The sequence below is a fragment of the Pleuronectes platessa genome, chromosome 14, assembly GCF_947347685.1.
Source record: "Pleuronectes platessa chromosome 14, fPlePla1.1, whole genome shotgun sequence".
NCBI lineage: Eukaryota > Metazoa > Chordata > Actinopteri > Pleuronectiformes > Pleuronectidae > Pleuronectes > Pleuronectes platessa.
Window position 1 is genome coordinate 16303655 of NC_070639.1, and position 20590 is coordinate 16324244.

Here is a 20590-nt window from a genome sequence, read left to right on the forward strand (position 1 = left end):
GTCCCATTTTAGCCAAATAATGAGCATCACTACAATGATACAATGACAAAATTGACAATTTACTTATAATGCAATATGAACCATTTCCAAGTGCTAATGCATTAACAGGAAAGCATATGTTTGTTTGAAATGTGGAAGAATAGTAAACGTAGCTGTCAGATAAATGCATCAAAGTAACATCATATTTTCCTCTGACGTGCAGTGAAGTAGTAAGTAGCACATGAAATCAAGTGCAGGTAGTTCAGAATATGAAGTAATTGAATAAATGTGCTTGGTTTTTCACCAGTGACGAAATTTACAGGTTGTGGGGACACTTCATAGATAGAAAAGGGTGAAAATATGAACAATTTGTTAAAGCTGGACAGAAAAGAACAAACTTTTCAAAAACAGTTTACTGGTTAGTTCAGGCCACTTTGAGCAGCTCTATGGAAAATATTGCAATGAACGCACTAGTGGCTGGACTGTATCACTGAGCAGAAACATGTTCTTTTTTTGGTCAGATTGTATATAAGACGGTGGTCAGGCTACAGTGCCCATATGGGCTGTGCATTTAATGGATTGCTAGCAGCGAACTGACAGATTAAACTTGTAGCTCTCACTCCTGCTGGTTTTCTATTCTGCCAGATAATTGCAAGTGATTGCCTACACGGTCCCAGTTGTAAAGTAGTGCCTGATTAAATAGCTATTGAAAAAAAAATATAGCTGCAATGTGCAGGGTGAAACATGTTTGTTTAACAGGAGAGAAGCAGCTATAGGTGCCTGCTATTGTGGCCACGAGCAGCAAATGAGTACAGTCATTTTTAGCAAACTCATTTTAAAGAAGTAGTGAGACCAGGCACATACACACATAGAACTACGTCAGTAAAAAATGATACAATGCTGAGTGTGACGCTGTTGGATGAGGCTCTCGAGAAAGCTGGATTAACACAGGCCAAGTAATCAGCCCCTACAGGCAGGCACATTCTAAACAGGCAGCACCGAATATCAGAGAAGGAGACAAATTATAATAAGCCTGGCACAGACTAAATAGAGTGTATCCTTTCAGGGTTTGAAGCCTAATAATCAAAGCAAGAAAGCTCCTGATTTTTGGCTACATAAACACATCAAATACGAACTAGAACACTTAAGAGTTGAAAAAGTATTCATAACCATTACCTAAGTTAAATATCAATACCATAAGGTAACAATACGCCATTGCAAGTAAAAGTCCTTGAATCTAAAACCTAAATGTACTCACAGTATGAAGTACTTTCTTTCTTTGCATTAACATTATGCGTATATATCTTAATGCTTGTCCGATAATACTGATGCTCTATCGCCGCAATTTATTGGCTGAAATAGAGCTAATTTATTATTTAAAGAAGTAACCATACACCATATTCTACTTAATGATCAAAATGTTAAATTAGTACGTAATTTGCAAGGTAACTGTTAACTGGTTTTTGTATGTAAAGATGTGCAAAAACGACATGTTTTTTTATTTTATTAACTAAAAAGAGAGAAAACACTGCCCCGGCAGTAATAACTGTTTTTGTCCTTTTTTTAATTTCATGAAATAAAAAGTCACATTGTATTAACATTTGGTGACAGGTAAAAAATTTTTTTGATCTTTGTGTTGCAGCTGTCAGGAGATGAATTAACTACTTGTCACATCACATGTCAACAAAATGTGGGCCTACACGTTTGGATTCAACTGTGTGACTGTCGGGTTCAATGTAGTGGAGTAAATAAAAATACAATATTGACGATGGAATGTGGTTTGTAGAGATGTGAGCCAGTTACACATGATGGAAAGTGCAACTTAGTTTCCTACAATTTCAATTTAGCAAATGACCAGCCTGAGGAGGGCTGGGCTCATATTTAACACATCTGGTAACAGCAGCATCTTGTGGATCTTAAAACACAAGAGCATTTGGTTTTCTCTTAGCTAGTTAGGATAGGCTAGGCTCAGCTTAACTTTTCTCATTAGAAAGTTTTGAAAATAAGTTAAATCAGGCTAATGGCGGCCTCATCTCACGTCACCCAGCAACCGCCATCTCCACGTGCTTGCTTGTTTTCCTACGTCACTTCCTGCGCGGTAGATTAGGAATATTCCAGCAGGTTGTCAACCGGCTAGCTGGATGCTAACTTCCCCGATCAGCTTTACGACCTTTCTTTGTCGTCTGTAAACCACATTGATCACTGTCTGCTCTTTGATGATTGGCTGCTCATGTTGACCCACCACCGATGTGACGCTGCCGGTACATTTAGGGTATTTAACTGTTTTATAACTGTTGACGTCTAGGCTAGCCTCCTTAGCAGCTAGCGTTAGCACCAGCAGTAGAGGCAGTCAGTTCTAACGTCTTACCTATAAAGGCACACATGGGTTTCCACGGATCACTTGCTAGCAGGTAACTTGGTGCATTTGTTTATGCTAGTTAGCGTTTAGCTCAACATGTCTCATCAGCTGACTGCAGAGCAGCAGCGTAAGATCGAGGAGAACAGGCTGAGGGCGTTAGAGAGGCGAGCCGAGAGGATGGGTCAGGCTCCCAGCATCAACAACCAGCCCTCGGCGGGGCCCAGCCGTGCTTCAGTACAGAGACGGGCTCCTGCAGCTCCTGACAATCACAGAGACTCATCCAGCAGCGCCGTCTCTGCACCAAAACTGTATGTTCCACTCTCCAAACCTCAGCCTGCACTGGGCTTCAACAACCAAAAGCAAGCTTGGCCGACGCATAACCAGTCGTCTGCTAATGGCAACCAGATCAACCAGAGTAGGCCCAGTACCTCTTCTCCTTTGAGACAGGTGAGATGTAATGTTGAGTCAGTTATTATTTTGATGAAACACAACTTATCATTCACAGCTTTTTGCCGTCTTTCCCCACAGATCCAAGTTATCGACCCACTTCCTCAGTCAAAACGTCCACATGTGAGCAGCCCTGTCTTGTTAAATGGAGGAGGCGTTGGCAGACCAGCTCAATCCAAATCTAACCTCTCCTCCGGCAGCCCTGGTGGTGGCGGTGCAGCCAGTTCTTTCTACAAGCAATCGGCAACTAAACCTGCCCAGAGTTCTATGGCACAGCTTCCCTCACGCGCCTCCACCTCCACCTCCAATGCTGTAGCTGCTAAAAAGCCTTCCATCTCGGTGAGGGGAAGATGTGTCCCCCACACAGAGGACAGTCGCTTCAGAGTAGAAGTGGGCTACCACGCAGAGCTCATTGCTGTTTTCAAATCCATTGCCTCCAAGAACTATGGTTTGTATCTGCCCCTCATTTGTATGTATAGATGCATTTAAAAAAAGCCACATTTTCTTTTAAAGCAACATAAACTAAAAGGCAATATAAACTATTATGTACTTCAGTAATTTCCTTTGTTAAACACGTCCAGTTTAAAATTGTTTCATCCCTTAGCAGTATCACAGAAAAGCAGATTCCAGATTCCTTCTGGAATGTTAAAGTATTCTTCTCTATTTCAGACCCTGCTACAAAGATGTGGAACTTCAGCCTGGAGGACTATCAGCAGCTAAGTGTGTACACTAGGAAAATATTCATGGAGAGACATTCACTGATTTTCTCAGATGTGTAGTAACTATTAAGGCATTACAGAGTATTTATCTAGTCTGACTTGCTGCCGCATCTCCCCTATCTTGACTCTGTTGCAGTGGAGGAGGCAGCCTCTATTGCCTCTGTGTCTCTGAGGCCACTGGAGGGAATGGAAGTGGTGGATGTCGCTTCCTGTCGACCCAGTAACAGTGCAGTGCTGGGGGCGCTGCTGAAGCTGTGTAGCGGCTGGCAGAAACCTGGAGCCACTCTTCAGGGCCAGTGCATCTTGGTGTCTCCCAACAAGTTTGAGGTTGACGTCGGCTACAATGTTGATGTCATTGCAGCATTCAAGCAAATGCCAACAAGCAGCTATGGTAACAGTGACTTCATGTGATCAAATAGGATTTTTCTGTTGTATTGACACTTTATGGTCTTTGATGCTGACTGTTCTTTGTTGATTTGTTTGTTTGTGTGTGTCAGACATGAAAACAAGAAAGTGGAGCTTCTCGCTTGAGGATTTTAAGAAGCTCAGTGAGTAACAACATCTGCTTTATAAAGCAGGTGTATCTCTGTGTTTTGTCTCTGTTGCCTTTGCCATCTTGTCTGACCGAGCTATTTTCCATACCCAGTGGATCTCCTTGGTGGGATAGCAGCAGTGGAGGTGGAGCCTCTGCCCAGGGCAGTAATCCAGGCTTTCTCTGCCAGTTTTGATGGGACTGAAGCCAGGTCTTTGGACGTCCCAAAGGCAGACCTGTCCGCCATCGAACCCTCGCTCACCAACAGCCTTATGCCCTTCCAGAGGGAGGGGGTCAAGTAGGTGTCTCTGAAACACCATTAATGCTTGATCTGCACGCTGTAGCCAATAACTCAATACCAGGAGACGGCGTCTTATCTATAATTTGCTTGGTCTTGTGTAAATCAAGAGATGCTTATCATAATGGGTCAATATTTTTGTGCCATTCCTTTGTGATATCAAATGAGTCGGTTATAATGGTTTGATCTTTGTGAGTTCCTGCTGTAGCTTTTAATCTTGTTATTTGCTCATGTCCCTGTAGTTTTGCAGTGTTTAAACAAGGCCGCCTCCTCCTGGCTGACGACATGGGTCTGGGAAAGACCGTGCAGGCCATTTGCATAGCAGCCTATTACAGGAATGAGTGGCCCTTACTGGTGGTGGCTCCCTCCTCCGTACGATTCACCTGGGCTGAGGTAAGAACATCCGCTGCTTCTGTTACTCCTAAGTTGTGCCTCGAATGAAAAGTAGCTCATTACCTACTGGGTTTTAACAGTTAATCACTTTGTTTCCATTTCATGGTGTCATTAAGTCAGCAGGCACCGTCTTAAGGATATCCTTCTAATCTCCTCACACCAAAGCTATGCTTCACCACATTATAATGTGGCTTTCTGCTTAAAGCTCACTGCATTTGAGGAATGTTAATACTGGTCCCCGAGGACTGCTTGCACTCTGTTAGGTGCTTCATCCTCAGTAGGAAAGATTTTAGTATTGATTTTCAAAATTCAATTTGTCTTTCTCATGGGGCCAGGTGTGTTGCCAGAAGTGTGAAGCATTGCTTTTTGATGGAGATGCCAACACAGCTGATTTATTAAGCTACTTTTTTTTTTTATTCTCCCTCACTGATCATCTGCTTTTCCTGATATCAAAGCTTGTGTTATATTGTCAGGGATGTTTTCAACCCTGTTTGTTTGTTGGTTTGTGTGTTTCTTTATAAGTAACATGACACAAAAACTGCTTCACAGATTTTTGTGAAATTGGTGAAAGGCTGTGGTATTGGTCAGCAAAGTGCCAATTAGAATTTGTGTGAATCCAGATCAGGGGGCGGATCCTGAAGAGAGGGCATCTTTCAATGTTGTCAAAGTTTTCCCAGGGAATCATTCATGGTTCTAGATGAAAAAAACCAGGGCACTAACATGAATAAGTGTGTTTAATTTGGTTCAGCTTGATTGAATTTAAGGATACTATTGGGCTTTGGTGGAGGTATGGGCTCCACTCCAGGCCATTCTCGTTTACTGTTGTTGTTAGTGTTTAGCTAATATATTAATTGTCTGTTAAATGTCACAACACAAACAAATTGGCATTTTAAGAGCAGGATGTTCATTAACTCATGTATGAGTAAAAGCGGGAAATTCCTAACATTTGAAAAAGGGATATCGGCTAATGTTTGACATGTGTACTTGAAACCAGAGACTGTATATAAAGATAAACATGTCTCCCCTTCCTTCTGTTGTACAAAAATGTAGCTAAAATATCTTTACTACAAACGCTGCCATCTTGTGCTGTTGATGTCATTTGGAGAGTCTGCTAAGTAGTGTGAGGAATGTGGCAACGGGATCAAGCGCCCTCTGATACACAAACTCAACCAATCGCAATTGTCAGTCTCAGCTGTCAATCATGATGTGTGAACCTTTTTTTTGCATAAAATAACCAATCTACTTCACATCTTTTACCAAAAAAAACACTGTGGCACCTCCACACTTTGGTTGTTTGAGGTCTTAGTGTCTGTGTCACTAAGTGTCGTTGTCCTGAACACGTCCCATGTGCTGCGGCATCTATTTTCTGCAGCAGCAATAACAGGCTGCGGTAACAGAACATTTTCAGAAGCGCTCTACTTGGCCTTCTGTCTCTTGACAAGACGAGACAGTCTGTTCTCCAAATAGATATCTTGGATCAAATACAGTCCCCCCAATCAGGAGCTGGAATCACAGAGCAGTTGAGTCACTGGATGTAGACCCATTAAAACACACTTACTCTGTCTGGCTCGTCTCTTATCTGCACTGTTAGTCTTAAGCATTTGGCCAAATCTACTGCACAGAATGGGAGCTATGACTTAAACCAGATTGACAAGGCGAATGAGTTGTCAGAAACTTTTTTATTCTTTTCCAAACTACACGATTGATTGTTTATTAATGCAGACCCTGTGATAGTAGCTAGGATGAACTATGCACTTCAAACCAGCTGTCAGCCATAAGATCATTCTCCATGATGTTTATTACAAATTGCACAGATTGACATTTGCACTGCGTGAAAATCAATAGTGTTAGTCTGGTGAGTTCTGGTTCACTCTGCGTCTCTGACATGAATCTTGCCTCTCTGTGTGTGTAGGCCTTCAGGCGCTGGCTCCCCTCCCTCAGTCCTGACTGCATCAATGTAGTGGTGAAGGCCAAAGACAACCTGCGCTCCGGTTTGGTCAACATCGTCAGCTACGACCTGCTGAGCAGGATGGACAAGCAGCAGCCTGGAGACCCCTTCAATGTTCTTATCATGGTCAGCTGTATATTATTTGGACATAGCTCTGAATCCTTTTTCCACCTCTGTCAGTTTGACTTATTGATTTTAGAAACAAATTTCCTCTTTTATAACGATAATGTTGTGAAAACGTTTGTCATTCTGTGCAGGATGAGTCCCATTTCCTGAAGAACATCAAGACGGCTCGGTGTAAAGCTGCTTTGCCTCTACTGAAGGTTATTTACTTTCTCTTCTCTTATCTAAATTGTGTTTTACGATCTAAATCAAAGAAGTAATATTTGTACTTGTTTACCTGACTCTGCAGCATATCTGAGAAATATCCAAAGAAGTAGATCACAGAATACGTGAGTGACTCTGTTCACAGAAACAGATTAACTTGGATATTGGGGTATAAATTTGCAGGATAAAAGTTTCCTTAATGTTTGTTCACAAAAAATCTCGGCGTCCGTTGGCTATGTTGTCAAGGGATCAGCTGATTAGATTTCCACTTCTAACCAGATCTGGGATTTCTGCCATCAGACAATTACCTTTTGATTTAAATATTTTTTGCACCTTACCAGTGTGGTAGAACTGCAAGGTTAGCACAGTCGCCTGACAGCAGGAAGGTTGCTGGTTCCAGTCCAGGTTTGGCAGTGGAGTTTGCATATTCTCTCTGTGTCTGCATCAGTTTTCTCCAGGTACTCTGGTTTCCTCCCTCAGTCAAAAGACGAGCAGATTGGGGTTAGGATAAGTGGAGACTCTAAATTGTTCAGGGTGTATGCTGTCCCTCGACCAGTGCCAGCTGGGATTGGCTCCAGCTCCCCCACCGACCCTGAAAGGATAAGTGGTATAGATAATGGATGGATGGATGTTGACAGAGGGATGCACTCTGTGAAGAGTTTCAGATTTGAATCCAAACATTCATATCCTTTAGGACAGTTTCCAAAAAAGTCTAAATACCGTTTTATATCTAGCAATATACAAATGCAAATTTATGGCTGTCACTGTATTCAGAGGTTCCCCCATAGATTTGGATATATTATATTTATAAAAATAAGTAAAATATATATTAAATTAAGAATGTATTAAAAATATTAAAATATATTCTAAAATACCTACATCATTATCTTGATTGAGTTTATTTTCTTGCTCTGACTCTGAAACTGTCAGCAGTGATGTGACGAGTTGTTCTTTTCATCCTCAGGCTGCAAAGAGAGTGATTCTTCTGTCTGGGACCCCGGCCATGTCCCGACCCTGTGAGCTCTACACCCAGATTCTGGCCGTCAGACCTAATCTCTTCCCTCGCTACCATGATTTCGGGATGCGCTACTGCGACGCCAAGCAGGTAGTTTAATCCTGACGGGTCCTTATTTGTTCCATTGCGATGTAGGGCAGGCCTCGAATATACGTTTAATGAACGAGACAAGCTCACTCAATAAGCTCAGAGGGAGTTATAAGATTGTTGAAGTAGACTTTATCGCCAGCTACTGACCTGGCATTGTTTTAGCGTTAGTTGTAAATCGAAGGTCTTCAGACCAGTGATTTTTTTTCTTCAAAACTGGCAAATATCCTTTAAAAAAATATATGCAGTGGTGAAGGCAAGGCCTATAATGATAAGAAGCTGAATGTATTTATAGCTCTTTCCCCACTCTACCATTTAAGTCCACTGGCCAACTGCCACATGTCCCCTTGTCCACTGTCCGTTATTTTCTTCATTCATTTCGTCTCTTCTTCATCTTCCTCCTTCCAATCGCCTCCAGACGAATTGGGGCTGGGACTACTCCGGCTCTTCTAATCTTGGGGAGCTGAAGCTGCTGTTGGAGGAGTCTCTGATGTTGCGCCGTCTCAAATCCGAAGTCCTGTCCCAGCTTCCTGCTAAACAGCGCAAGGTCGTCACGGTGACCATAGATGGGATCTGCGCCCGCATGAAAGCGGCGCTGTCGGCTGCTGCCAAGGAGTTGTCCAAGGAACATCGCAACGTAGGTCACAAATATGAAGTATTATCCAGCCCTTTTTATTTATTTCTCAACTCATTTCTTTAAAAGGCTCTCTGTGACAAGCCCCACAAAACTTACTCGCATAACCCAAGATTTCATATTAATGATATGTCCTTGTTTGTTTTTGTCGCTGTTTTCATTGTTTAATGATGTGTACTGTTTGCTAGATGTTGCTCTGTTGTTTGTTTCATAGGACATGGTTTGAGAGTGTGAATGTGGGTGTGAAACTAACTTCCTAATATTTCCAAACCTAAATAGAGTGCAGGTATTTTTGGCAGGCAGGAATTGATGTCAAACAAATCAGTCGTAACTTTACTTGGTAGAAAGTTCGAATAAATAACATAATGGAGAAAGAAGAAAAAGAAAAATACCTAAAAAAAAAAGCTTGCATCAGTTTTTTGCTCTGAGAGATGTCATAACAGTTCCTTTATAAACCCTCTCTACCCAAACCTCAGGATAAAATGTTTCTAAAATATCAGCTGTCAACCAGGTGGATGGCCATGTCAGGACATGTACGATTTCGAAGACTGACGTTGCTTGACATTTCATATCTCTCTAAATAACTACCATGATACAGAGATACTTTTAAATATAATAAATGGGGTTGTAGGTATATCATGTTATACTTCCCTCAACAGAACACAAGTTCTTTTCTGTTTCTAAGGAAATTTCTACTTTTACTCTTTGTGATTAAAATGTCATCAGAGTCAAGAAAAGGCTTAAAGACCCTTGTTGAGCCGAATCAGTCCTTCCAGGCCTCAGACACGTACAAGTGCTTTTAAACTGACCCAGAATCCGCCAGAGAGCCGTGTTTTAAGTGTTCGTACACTCAGACGGGAACGAGTTGCTGAGCTTGATTGTGCATAATCCCACCGCTCCTCGGAGTAATAGGACTCCTATCAAATCATCAAACCCAATCCTGTCAGTTCTTATCTTGTGCCGTTTCTTATCTGTTTCAGAAAACGGAAGAGAAGGAAGCCCTCCTCATCTTTTATAACCGCACCTCTGAAGCCAAGCTACAAGCGATTATGTAAGTGCAGACCCCTTCATGATGGGGATCAGTTCAGCTGAATCATCTTAGATTCGGTGAGCAACGAGAGGATAATGTGAATCTGATCAGAATCTTTTGTCGGATCATTGCGATAGCTCTGGATTTGAGACGATGTGAAGAGAGGAAGACAGAATATTCCAATGTGCCTCTTTAAAAATAGTGGAGAGCTGTGTTTGTGTCTGTCACTGGCAGGGAGTACATCACGGACATGCTGGAGTGTGGGAGGGAGAAGTTTCTAGTTTTCGCCCATCATAAGTTAGTTCTGGATCATATCTCCTGTGAACTGGGGAAAAAGGTGAGTAAGATATTAGTCTCAAAAAGGCTACATATGCTAAATAGATTTTCTGGCTTTAAACCATTTAAATCTATGTATGTTTTAGGAGTATAATTGTTGTGTAATTGTACTGAGAATATTCGAAGAAACTATAATTGTCTTTCACCTCCCAATGCAGAATGTCCCTTTCATTCGTATTGACGGGGCCACGCCTTCACTTGAGCGACAGCAGCTGTGCGACAAGTTTCAGAACTCGGCCAAGACGTGTGTAGCTGTGCTGTCCATCACTGCAGCGAACATGGGAATCACCCTGCACTCCGCGGACCTGGTGATCTTTGCGGAGCTGTTCTGGAACCCCGGAGTGAGCCACTTCATGATGTTACAGAAAAATACTGCACATTCTTTGAATCTATTTTATTGGGAATACAATTTAGGTTGAGAATGACGCCTACATCAAATTGCAGACAATATTACAGAGTGGATATGGAGCGGCAAGAAAGACTTTAAGCAGCTGAAAACATATTTCTTTCTGGAGTCGAAGGAAATGTAAAACTCAACTTATTTGAAACTACAGTGAAATTAAAGCAACGCTATGCAATTTATTTTTTAATTTTTTTAAGATAATCCCTTCAAAGTAAGTTTGATGACACAGACTTGACAATATTGAGAAGTGTGGAACCGACAGAGAGCAAGTTCAAGGGTAATACTGAACTGTAGATCTGTTAAAAAGACCAAAGTCATTAAGAAGCAGCATTCGTCTCTGATATTCAGTGAGGAAACTCTTTAAAACATGAAGTATTCTACACAGTTTAGAGTATTTGTTACAGCAGTCATCCTCTGGTTCAGGAAGCAGAGAATCATGGGTAACACTTGGGTTGTGTTTCAGTTCAGTGAGTGGGACTACGCAGTCAAGAGATTCTTCTCTCCATAAAAACTGTTTAATCGCTAGAACATCAGAACAGAATGAATAGAGTATAGAGAAACAAAGGATGAGACACTCAGTACGTAAAATGCAGCAGAACTTCTCTCTTTTTGGCAGCCAATTTTCTTTTTTCAATTTAAGGGTTGACATCTCCTAGAAATAACAATTTCACATTGGAAAATCATTCCAGCTCTGTCACTCAGAGGAGCTTGTTCACACCCCCGCACTCTCCAGGCTAACAGTGGAGTGGGAAGTGATGTGAAGATGTGACATGGAAGCAAACCTCCAATTCTAAAATAAGTGTTTGAAAGGGGACAAATCTTTTGTGTTTTACTTTCACCTGAATTTTGTTTACCATGTTCATCGCAGTTCTTGGACCTCGATGAGGCCAGTAAAGATTCAGTAATGTAAAACTTCAGTTGCTAGTTTTTAGTTTTGCCTCTTCTCTGCAGGTTCTCATCCAGGCAGAGGATCGGGTGCACCGCATTGGCCAAACCAAGAGTGTGAACATTCACTACCTGGTTGCCAAGGGAACTGCTGATGATCACCTGTGGTATGTGTCTGTTCTGACGTGTTCCATCTCTGAGGATGATCCTGTGTTCAGACTGTTTTCTCTCATATTCACCAGTCGTCCACTGCTGCAAGACACTGAGCCAAAACTGAACCAGCAGGGGGCCAGCTTTATATGCGCACTGGGAGAAACAGTGAATTAAATGGTGTCTGCTCTATTATAATCATTTATTTATGTTTTGATTCAGGCCAATGATCCAGGGGAAAATGAATGTCTTACAACAAGTGGGTCTTTCTGAGTCTAACTTCTCAGACAACGCAGTGAGTGCCAGCTTCCACTCTAAGGTAAATCCTGCATATGTATATAAATAAATGAGATGTTCACACATGTTTATGCATCAAATACTTTTACATGAGACCACCCAGGACAACAGAACTCACATAGCTAAATGTCTGTAGTATCTTGAACATGATTGTTTTGATTTGTCCAGGACCCGAAACAGAGGAGCATCATGGAGATGTTCCAGAGATCGTTCACAGCCGAGGACGACATGGACGAGGCCATGTTACTGGAGGCCGCAGACGACTGGGACAACGCCCCCCCCGAGGACACCTCTTGACAACATCACAGCCCGATCAGACAAAGCCCCAGCAAAGGAGGCATTAAGGAATATTTCAGCGGATGACTTTTACTGACAATTTATTTTGTTTATTTGTGTCTTTTTCTGTTGATCATGACTGAACTTATGTACTTCTGCAAACAGGCCTCAAATGTTTTTACTTATTGGCTGTTTTATGTTGTTTTTGTGATCCTATTTTTCATTTGAACTATTTTTATTTTACCAATTAAAATGTCAAATAATTTACTTTGTAATTCAGTCTATTTGTTTATAGATCAATACATTAATTAATAATAAATCTGTGCCTATTTTATTGTCGTGCCTTATTAATATTGTGACACTTGTGGTTCTCCATACTAAAACAATATAGAAGAGCCTGATCAATCTTACTCATTTCCACAATAGTTAAAACTATATATTTTTAGTTAATTCAAGATGGACTGAACACAGTGATGTGTTGATCTCTGGTTACAGATTTTGTGCTGAGCCAAGACCCGTATCCGTTCTAAATAAAAAGCTCCAGCAGCATTCTGGGAAGTTAAGCCTCTGTCAGGTGATGCTTATGATTGCCTGAGGATTATACAGCCCCGTAATGCGACAAATAAAAGATGGAAATGCAAGATAGATCTATTTATTTTTTCATGATTCATAGAAAACATACTGTGGTGTAATCGTAATGTTGCGGAAGCGGCCAACAGTAAGAAGGAAAACATTAAGTTCAAGCTGGGAGCTCTGCATCGGCATTCTCTCCCGTCTGTGGACTGCAAGGATTTGAATTTTGTGTGTCGGCTGTAAAAAATAAAAGAGGATGATGAGCTCAAATGAGAGATTCTGTCGATCCTGCAACTAAAAACATTTGTTACATTGAATGGCTGATCGGCTAAAGACTTTGCTCAGGTGCAGCATTTTATCTCCTGAACCATTTATACTGCGATCACAGAAAGGAATTGTACTGATGTGTTAAGTGCAACACGTCCAGATTTACTGCACCATAGACCAATAAGACATTTTAAAAGCAGGTTACATCTCAGCTGTTTGGGACATTATGAGGATAAGTGGTGTTTTTCTCTCAGTCAGGAGAAAACACCCCTTCTTGTTAAAGGGAGCTTTGTGAATATTACTTTATGAAACACCACCTGAAAACTGAAGACCACCCTACTGGTGATATTCTCCATCGTGCAGCTAATGTGTCAGTGAAACCCATCTCATACCTTCTTCTTCTTGTGTTTGGTTATCAGACGTTTCTTCACTCTGAGATTGTAACTTTCCTGTGTTTTCATCTGCAGAACCGTCTTCCTGTTCGGCTAAAAGAAACAACTCGTTATTTCAAGCAGAATCTTTGAAAAATGGATTTAGTCATTTCAACCAGAAACAATATGGCTACATTTGGCTGTTATTTCTAGCAGAAGCAACAACCAAGATGTAAATAATATCTGAACAAAATAGTTTTTTTATCTGAAATCTGATGGAAATGACTCGTGTCTCATGCATCAGATCATTACCTGAAATTATCGCATCACTCTGTCCATCACCACTGTTGGCCTCTGCCTCTGTGCAGATTTCACCGAAGATGAAACGGATCTTCTCCGCTGCGTGCTGCTCGTTCGAGGCGCCGTGGACTGAGTTGTGGAGGATGTCACAGGCGAAGCGGGCCCTCAGAGAATTCGGGGAAGTCTCCTTAGCCTGGTCAGGGTCTGTGGGGCCCATCATGGCCCTCCACTCCTCAACTGCATTTTCCTTAGTCAGGAGAAGCATCATGCAGGGCCCCCTGAAACAAACAAGGACAGCAATGCTCAGATACCCGGAATAGACAGAATGCTTAAATCTAATTTCAAGAGGTTTCTTTTGGTCCTTGGTGGAGGCCATTCTAGCTCAACTTCAATGGTCTGCTTCATACTAAATGTATTAGTTTAAATGCTGTTGAAACAATATCATAGCTTATCTGATCCACACTACACCAGATGATACCCTAAACTGCCTTTTTTATTTGAACCTTCCAGAGTTTCAACCTCTAAACCTGTAGATGAGAACTGATCCATGATGAAGACATCAGTGCTTTCTGGGAGATGCTTCAACTGCATTGTAAGTGTTACCACAAGTGGTCAAGGCCACAGAGCTCAATGTATAACCACTAACTGCAGCCTGGAGTGTCCCTGGTGCGCGTCTGTCTGGAGACATTTGTTGCTTGTCATTCTCCATCCATTAAGGCTAAACCTGAGCTTAGAATGATAAATGGTAATGGTAAAGGTAGTTTTCCAAGCTGAAGTACCCAGCTGTGTCCTTCTCTCTGCCCATCGTGTCCGAGCAGTTGTGTAACCACCAAGTAAAGGGGCCACCGGAGCAGAAGATAACTCTAAAATCTAGATGTGCTGTAGAACTAAGAATGAAATTGAGATGGACTCTCATGCCAGTTGCCCGAGGCCGCCTTGATTCGGAGCTGCTAGGATGACTGCTAGAAAATAGTGGAAAACTTGCAGCCGACCAAACGATGAGGCTCGGCCTCCTTCGGTCCCTTCGGCCTGCTCCTGAGATTAGGGGTCAAACAAAACGACAGGTGAAACTGACCGACACATGAACTCCACCAGCTGGCCGAAGAACGGCTTCTCCCTGTGCTCTTTGTAAAACTCCTCGGCCACTTCCCTGGACAGCACCGTCTCCTTCAGCTGCGTCACATGGAAGCCACTGGCATGGATCTCCTCCAGGATCTTCTCTGGTAGAGGGAACAGAAGAAATGTTACTGAATGATATCATCATCGGTGCATCTGTGAAAACCAAAGTATATTTGAACATTTCTGTATAGTTAAAAATGACTGGACAGAACCTTTGTGCTCCTCCATGGCGTCCGGTTTGATAACTGCCAGCGTCCTCTGCTTGGGGAAGAAGAAGTCGATCTCCCGCTCTGCCTCTTCTTGGCTTCTACTGCCATGCAGCTGGTTGATGGTTTCATTCTCCACAGCGAACTGGGCTCTTAGACTTAGTGATGAGAGACACCGAAGCCAGAATTACAGGTATTATTGAGCTTTTAATATTTTCAAGTTAAACTCCAGGAGACTAGAGGGAACTTGGGGCTTCGGAGGGCGAGCGAGAAAAAATAAAACCAGCATGGGGGCCTGAACTACTGTTTGGAAAATACAGTGCTGTCTAGATGGTTTCCTACTGTGTGATTGTGGAATGTGCAAATGGGGTGCCGCCTTTTCTCTTTTTAAACACTAGAGGGCAGTCATTATGATGGATAGATGCACTTGAATGTCACGATTTGGACCTGAATCAATCAGCAACAGTGTAAAAATACCTGTATCCATTGGTTTTCGACTGAAAGGGGATGATTAAGGGTTTAGTTACTCTTTAAACACGAATCTGTGTAAACTAATCTGACAGGGTTCCACCACTCACCAGTCAGGACTCTCCTCTTTGGCTTTATTAACGTCAGCCGGACCAAGGATGCTCCTCCAGTGTTTGACAGCCCCTGTTCTGGCTAGAGCCAGAGCTAGCACCGGCCCACTGCAAATACAACCACACATGTTAAATAAACCTTTGCAGAAGCAAACTGCGAATTCATCTTTCTGTGTGGAGCTTTATGTGGGTCTTCCTTCCACAGTCCAAAAACACGTAGATTGGGGTTGGATAAGTTGGAGACACTAAATTGACTGTAGGTGTGAATTTGAGCATGAATGGTTGTTGGTCTCTATATGTGATGGCCTCTCGCCAACTTGGATTGGCTCCAGCTCTTCCCACAACCCTCAATGGAAGGATGGATGTGTTAAGTACCTGGTCATGCTTCTCAGCAGGGCCGGAAAGTAGTCCTCCTCGACATGTTGGAGGTAAAACTGTCTGACCTGCTCCTCTGTCAACATCACCTCTCTCTGAAGGGCCACAGAGAAACCTGACTTGTGGATTTGGGCCAGGACGTCTCCTGCAGAACCACACATACCAACCATGTCATTTACAGTAATGAACGAATCAGGGTGCGGCCCCACTACGCTGACATGATCCACCTTTTGTGTGTATCTGCAGGGTGTGTTTTTGTGCTTATGCGTTTGGCTCGGGCCCCACCTCTGTTCTCCCTGGCAGCGTCAGGCCGGATAAGGGCCAGCGTCCTCTCCACACGCTCTTCCTCCCCATCCTGCTGCTCCGCTACCGAGGCCGTCCTGAAGTTGGGGAAGAAGAAGGCGAGCTCCCTGCTGGCCTGGTCGCTGTCCTCGCTGCCGTGCACTGCATTGAACGGTGGCTGTGTGCAGTATTGTGCCCGCAAGCTGCAGGACGCCAGGGGGGAGAGAGGAGAGCAGAGCAGATGGTTGCTCTGCTGGTGCTCGACCAGAGAGAAGCATTCTGTGTGGGTGTGTCTGACGGAGCGGCTGAGAGAATGTGCTGCTCATTCTCTTTCCCACACTTTAGATGGAGATTGTTTCACACTGCTGCAGTCAATGGTGCATGAATAAGTGTCTTTACAAACAAATATTTGTTGTAGCAATGACAATTTTCTTCACGCTGCATTACACGGTGTAATGATGTTGATGTTCAACTTTTCTTCTAAAAGGAACGTATGTGTAATTTCCGGCAACTAACCTTTCTGGCTTTTCCCTCCTGGCTTCCTCGATGTCTGCTGGGCCGATGAACTCACGCCACGCCGGCACAACACCGGCAGAGCCCTCGACCTGAGACAGCACCAGAACGTGGGAGGGACCGCTGGACATAAACTGCACCAAGTCCTGAAAGCAATCCTGAGAGCCAGCATCAGAAACACACACACAGGCAGACGCAGAGACGAGGACAAACGGAAACAACACGTTAATGTCACGAACACAACTCCAGTCATCCATGTTTCAGAGTGAAGAGATGCAGGTGACTCAGTCAACATTCTTTGAGGCGTTTTTTTTTTATGAAGAGAGAAAATAGAGTAGAAAGGATTTTGTAAAAGACACAACAAATATTGGACAGTACAAGCCACATACACATTCTATCATTTCCTGAACATGACATTTTTGTGGATCATGTTGCTCCACCACAAACAGTGTGATAAGCACAAAAAAAACCCCCGCCTAATCAGCAGTTGTGCTGTGCAGAGATAATAACCATAGAAGTGTGACGTATTGCAAACTAATTGAAATGGTTTTTCCGTTGTGCGTAACTCTCCCATTGGGATATTGACCCAGATGAACTTCACACACACACAATGAATTCATTGGTCCGACCAGGTCATCAGTCTCTGCAATAAATTGTACATTTTATATTTAATTTAGTTTTTACGTGTTACTTTTACTCACCTGTGATGAACTTTAAGGTGTTTGTGTCTCCTGATGCAATTTTAACACTTGGTTTTACTTTAATTATTTATGTGCTTATTTATGGGTGTCTAGAAAGGTGTCATGAAATCAAATTTATTATTATTACTATTAGATGTCTCACCTCCTCTATATGAATATAATATGTACCCTTTTGCAATTATTGCATAATATTCTCCGTTTCTTTAAGTTCCCTGTTTGATTACCTCTGCTGCTTTGTGTTGGTAGAAGTCTCGAGCCTCCTCCTCAGTCAGCGTGCGCTCCTCGTGGGCCAGGATCTCAAACCCAGCGTCTTGAATCTAACCAGGGGAATCACGTCAGAGCCTGATGAAATCATATCAGCAGGACGGCTGGAGACAACAAGCTTGTCTTCCCAGAATGTGAGCAGTGTTGGTCTCTGTGTACCTTCATAATGATCTCGTTTGCCTTGCCGTGAGCCACAGCATCTGGTTTGATGATGGCGACTGTGTAGGATTTACTGGCAGGAACTGTTTGAGAGGGCAGTTTGAAAGATGGTCAGCCAGGCAGATATAATTGAAAATAGTTCACAGGGATGCCAGTAAATGAGAGTCATAACATAACCAACAATAACAACACTAATGACAATTTACAAAATGACCAACAACATGATTATACTGTTTCCACAATACCAGTTATGCTTTCTTCATTTTCTGACTGCTGAGGCGCCTCCTCCTCTTCTGGATTCTCATAAGACAAAAGACCGTCGTCCTTAACCTGAGAGACACATCACATAAAAACCCTCGCTGGACATGACTGTCTATAAACACATATGTGTGAGTGGGTAACATGTGTGTGTGTGTGTGTGTGTGTGTGTGTTTGTGTGTGTGTGTGTGTGTGTGTGCTCACCACTTTGCGTTCACCACCTTGCTCCAGGACCAACTTCTCCTTGGCCAGTTCCTCTACAATCATCTTCTGGAGCAGAGGAGCGTTGGCTCCTCGCAGCACAGCCACCAGCTCCCCTCCCTTTGCATTAGACAGAGGAAGGATCCAAAAAACGATGAGTCAGGAATGAGGATAACACTGATAACAGAGATTTATCAATAAACAGGAAATAGTGTCCAGAATATTGCATCCCCACCAGAGAGGTTACAACTCTAGGTGGCTCTGTTTCCTGCTCTACATCGTCAGAGCCTGAGTATTGGAGAGTCAGAATAAAATAAATAAAATAACCACATACGTATAGACAGAGATCTGGATATCTATTCATAACGCAGCATCACAGTTTCCGGTGTAATTTTTCTGTATAAATCAGATACCAGTAACATACTCTTACTACACAATCTAATTTCCTCACAACTCCCTTGTTCCTCGGGGTCTCATTTTCCTTGTCAGTGCCCACAAGAGGGCGCAACTAAGTTTTGTATTGGTGCCTGATTCAGAAAACAAAATACAATGTTCATCATGAGCTGTAATGCAACATCTTAGTTAAATAACTAGAGAAGCACATTTTATGGAAGAATATGTATGTAAAGGACGAAAATGTAAAACACACACACCTGATGGCTCAACCTAAAGACACATTTAGTGTAAAAACATCTATATACAGCATGTGCACACACACACAAACACACACTCACCCCATAGAAGAGGAAGGTGGGCTCACATTTCCCCCGATACCTCTCCAAAGCATCGATGCTGTCTGCCTCGGCCTGTACCACACAACACACACACACACACACGAACACACACTCAAGTTTAGGGATTCTTCCTCACAAAATAATTTTTTTAATTCTTAAATTTAAAAAAGAACACGTATTTCTTCTTACTGTGGCAAAATGCAGTAGATCATCAGCCAGTTCGTTCTTTATCTTTCGCAGCAGACTGACCACAGCTCGACAGGGACCACACCACTGCTGGTTCACATCCACAACTAATAGAAGAACAGAAGAGATGAGAGAATAATCATTGATTGATCGATTGATTGGTTAATTGATTGATTGGTTGATTTTTCTATCCAGTCATCATCACATGTTGCACAACAAGTCCAAACAGTCTTTACAGCATATCAAAGTGACTGCAATTCACTGAATTCAGTCTGCAGTTATCTCAGTGAACACAGGGTGGCAGCAGCACACAGTAAATTACACACAGTTTATTAACAGCTGTTTGCAGGGATGCGTTCAGGTCAAATAGGACATAAGAACATCTCTTCATTACTTCTGAGGATCCTACCTGTTAAACCTTTGGTGGCGAGCATCTCCTCCCACTGCTCCTGGGTTGTGACACACGCCTGGACAAGATAACACAAATAAAAGTTACTGAAAGCATCTTAAAGCTTCACAGGAAGAAGGAAACTGTGCTCATCGTCGTGGGCTGTTTAACCTGCAGACTCGCTTCTTTCTTCTTGGCTGCCATTTGGTTGACTCGTCAATTCGACAGATGTATCGACACAGACTGTTCGAGTTGTGCGTTGTAGTGTAAACAACAATAATGAGCTAATAAACACATGTGCGAATGTGTCACGTCTCCTCTGGGGCCGCTGCTCGCGCTTGTTTGGACCCCGTGGGTTGCTAAGCGACGGCGCCTCACGCCTTGATGAGCCACGTGACCTTCAATCACGAAGCTGAAAATGAAGTTGCGTTGTTTTCTGTTTTCTACACTACTATTATAAATTATTAATTATTATCACTGATCACTATGAGCAAAGAGGGAACAAGACTCGTTTTCTACCAATGACTGGTACTCTCTCCCCCACAGCCGCCTCCCATGGGTCACTATCGGTACTGCAACTTCTTCACAGGAACTACAACTTGATTTACATCTATCTTTCTATCTATCTATCTATCTATCTATCTATCTATCTATCTATCTATCTATCTATCTATCTATCCATTTTACCAACATGAGCTATTCTGGTATAGATCAAAAGAGGTGCACTGTTATTTTGATTTATTGATTATTTATTTGCACAATCGAATTATGTCTTATACACGAAACACAAAGACCTCTCTCAAAACTCAAGGTAATCAAAAGTAATATTTCCTACTGACTTTCAGTGTTGTGCATGAACGAACGCAAAAGAACGCGTTCATTGAACACGTTTACTTTTATGAGAACGATGAACTGAACGCAACTCAATGACAAATAATGAATTTGAACGGTGAACACGTTCGTATTGTAGCGTCCTCGCGTATAGACGACAGGAAACTTC

The 20590-nt window shown here is 42.5% G+C and overlaps 2 protein-coding genes across 2 annotated transcripts; one reads left to right on the forward strand and one right to left on the reverse strand.

Annotated features, from left to right (window-relative positions):
• Positions 1–1916: 1916 nt before the first annotated feature.
• smarcal1 (SWI/SNF related, matrix associated, actin dependent regulator of chromatin, subfamily a-like 1) lies at positions 1917–12449 on the forward strand. Its single transcript, XM_053439823.1, has 17 exons — positions 1917–2785; positions 2867–3233; positions 3455–3505; positions 3641–3895; positions 4002–4052; positions 4151–4334; positions 4577–4727; positions 6640–6801; positions 6933–6998; positions 7967–8107; positions 8523–8741; positions 9719–9789; positions 10003–10105; positions 10263–10445; positions 11459–11559; positions 11765–11861; positions 12008–12449. Exons 1-17 carry the CDS (start codon positions 2435–2437, stop codon positions 12134–12136), a joined length of 2682 nt encoding a protein of 893 aa, XP_053295798.1. The 5' UTR covers positions 1917–2434; the 3' UTR covers positions 12137–12449.
• Positions 12450–13156: 707 nt separating this feature from the next.
• nme9 (NME/NM23 family member 9) lies at positions 13157–19794 on the reverse strand. Its single transcript, XM_053439150.1, has 17 exons — positions 19762–19794; positions 19612–19669; positions 19206–19309; positions 19017–19088; positions 18286–18402; positions 18069–18153; positions 17824–17906; positions 17625–17717; positions 16703–16857; positions 16190–16389; positions 15905–16049; positions 15530–15637; positions 14958–15109; positions 14702–14846; positions 13639–13904; positions 13348–13440; positions 13157–13167 (listed from the first exon to the last, which is right to left on the reverse strand). Exons 1-17 carry the CDS (start codon positions 19792–19794, stop codon positions 13157–13159), a joined length of 1920 nt encoding a protein of 639 aa, XP_053295125.1.
• Between the last annotated feature and the right edge of the window lie 796 nt (positions 19795–20590).

Bases quoted from the DNA above. Each gene is read 5' to 3' on its own strand.
- smarcal1 (XM_053439823.1), top strand. From the start codon at position 2,435: ATGTCTCATCAGCTGACTGCAGAGCAGCAGCGTAAGATCGAGGAGAAC. The intron at 3,506-3,640 runs GTGTGTACACTA...ACTCTGTTGCAG, and splicing joins GGAGGACTATCAGCAGCTAA to TGGAGGAGGCAGCCTCTATT. The intron at 8,742-9,718 runs GTAGGTCACAAA...TATCTGTTTCAG, and splicing joins TGTCCAAGGAACATCGCAAC to AAAACGGAAGAGAAGGAAGC.
- nme9 (XM_053439150.1), bottom strand. From the start codon at position 19,794: ATGGCAGCCAAGAAGAAAGAAGCGAGTCTGCAG. The intron at 19,310-19,611 runs GTAGGATCCTCA...TTCTTCTATTAG, and splicing joins CGCCACCAAAGGTTTAACAG to TTGTGGATGTGAACCAGCAG. The intron at 17,907-18,068 runs GTATTGTGGAAA...CCTCTCAAACAG, and splicing joins AAATGAAGAAAGCATAACTG to TTCCTGCCAGTAAATCCTAC.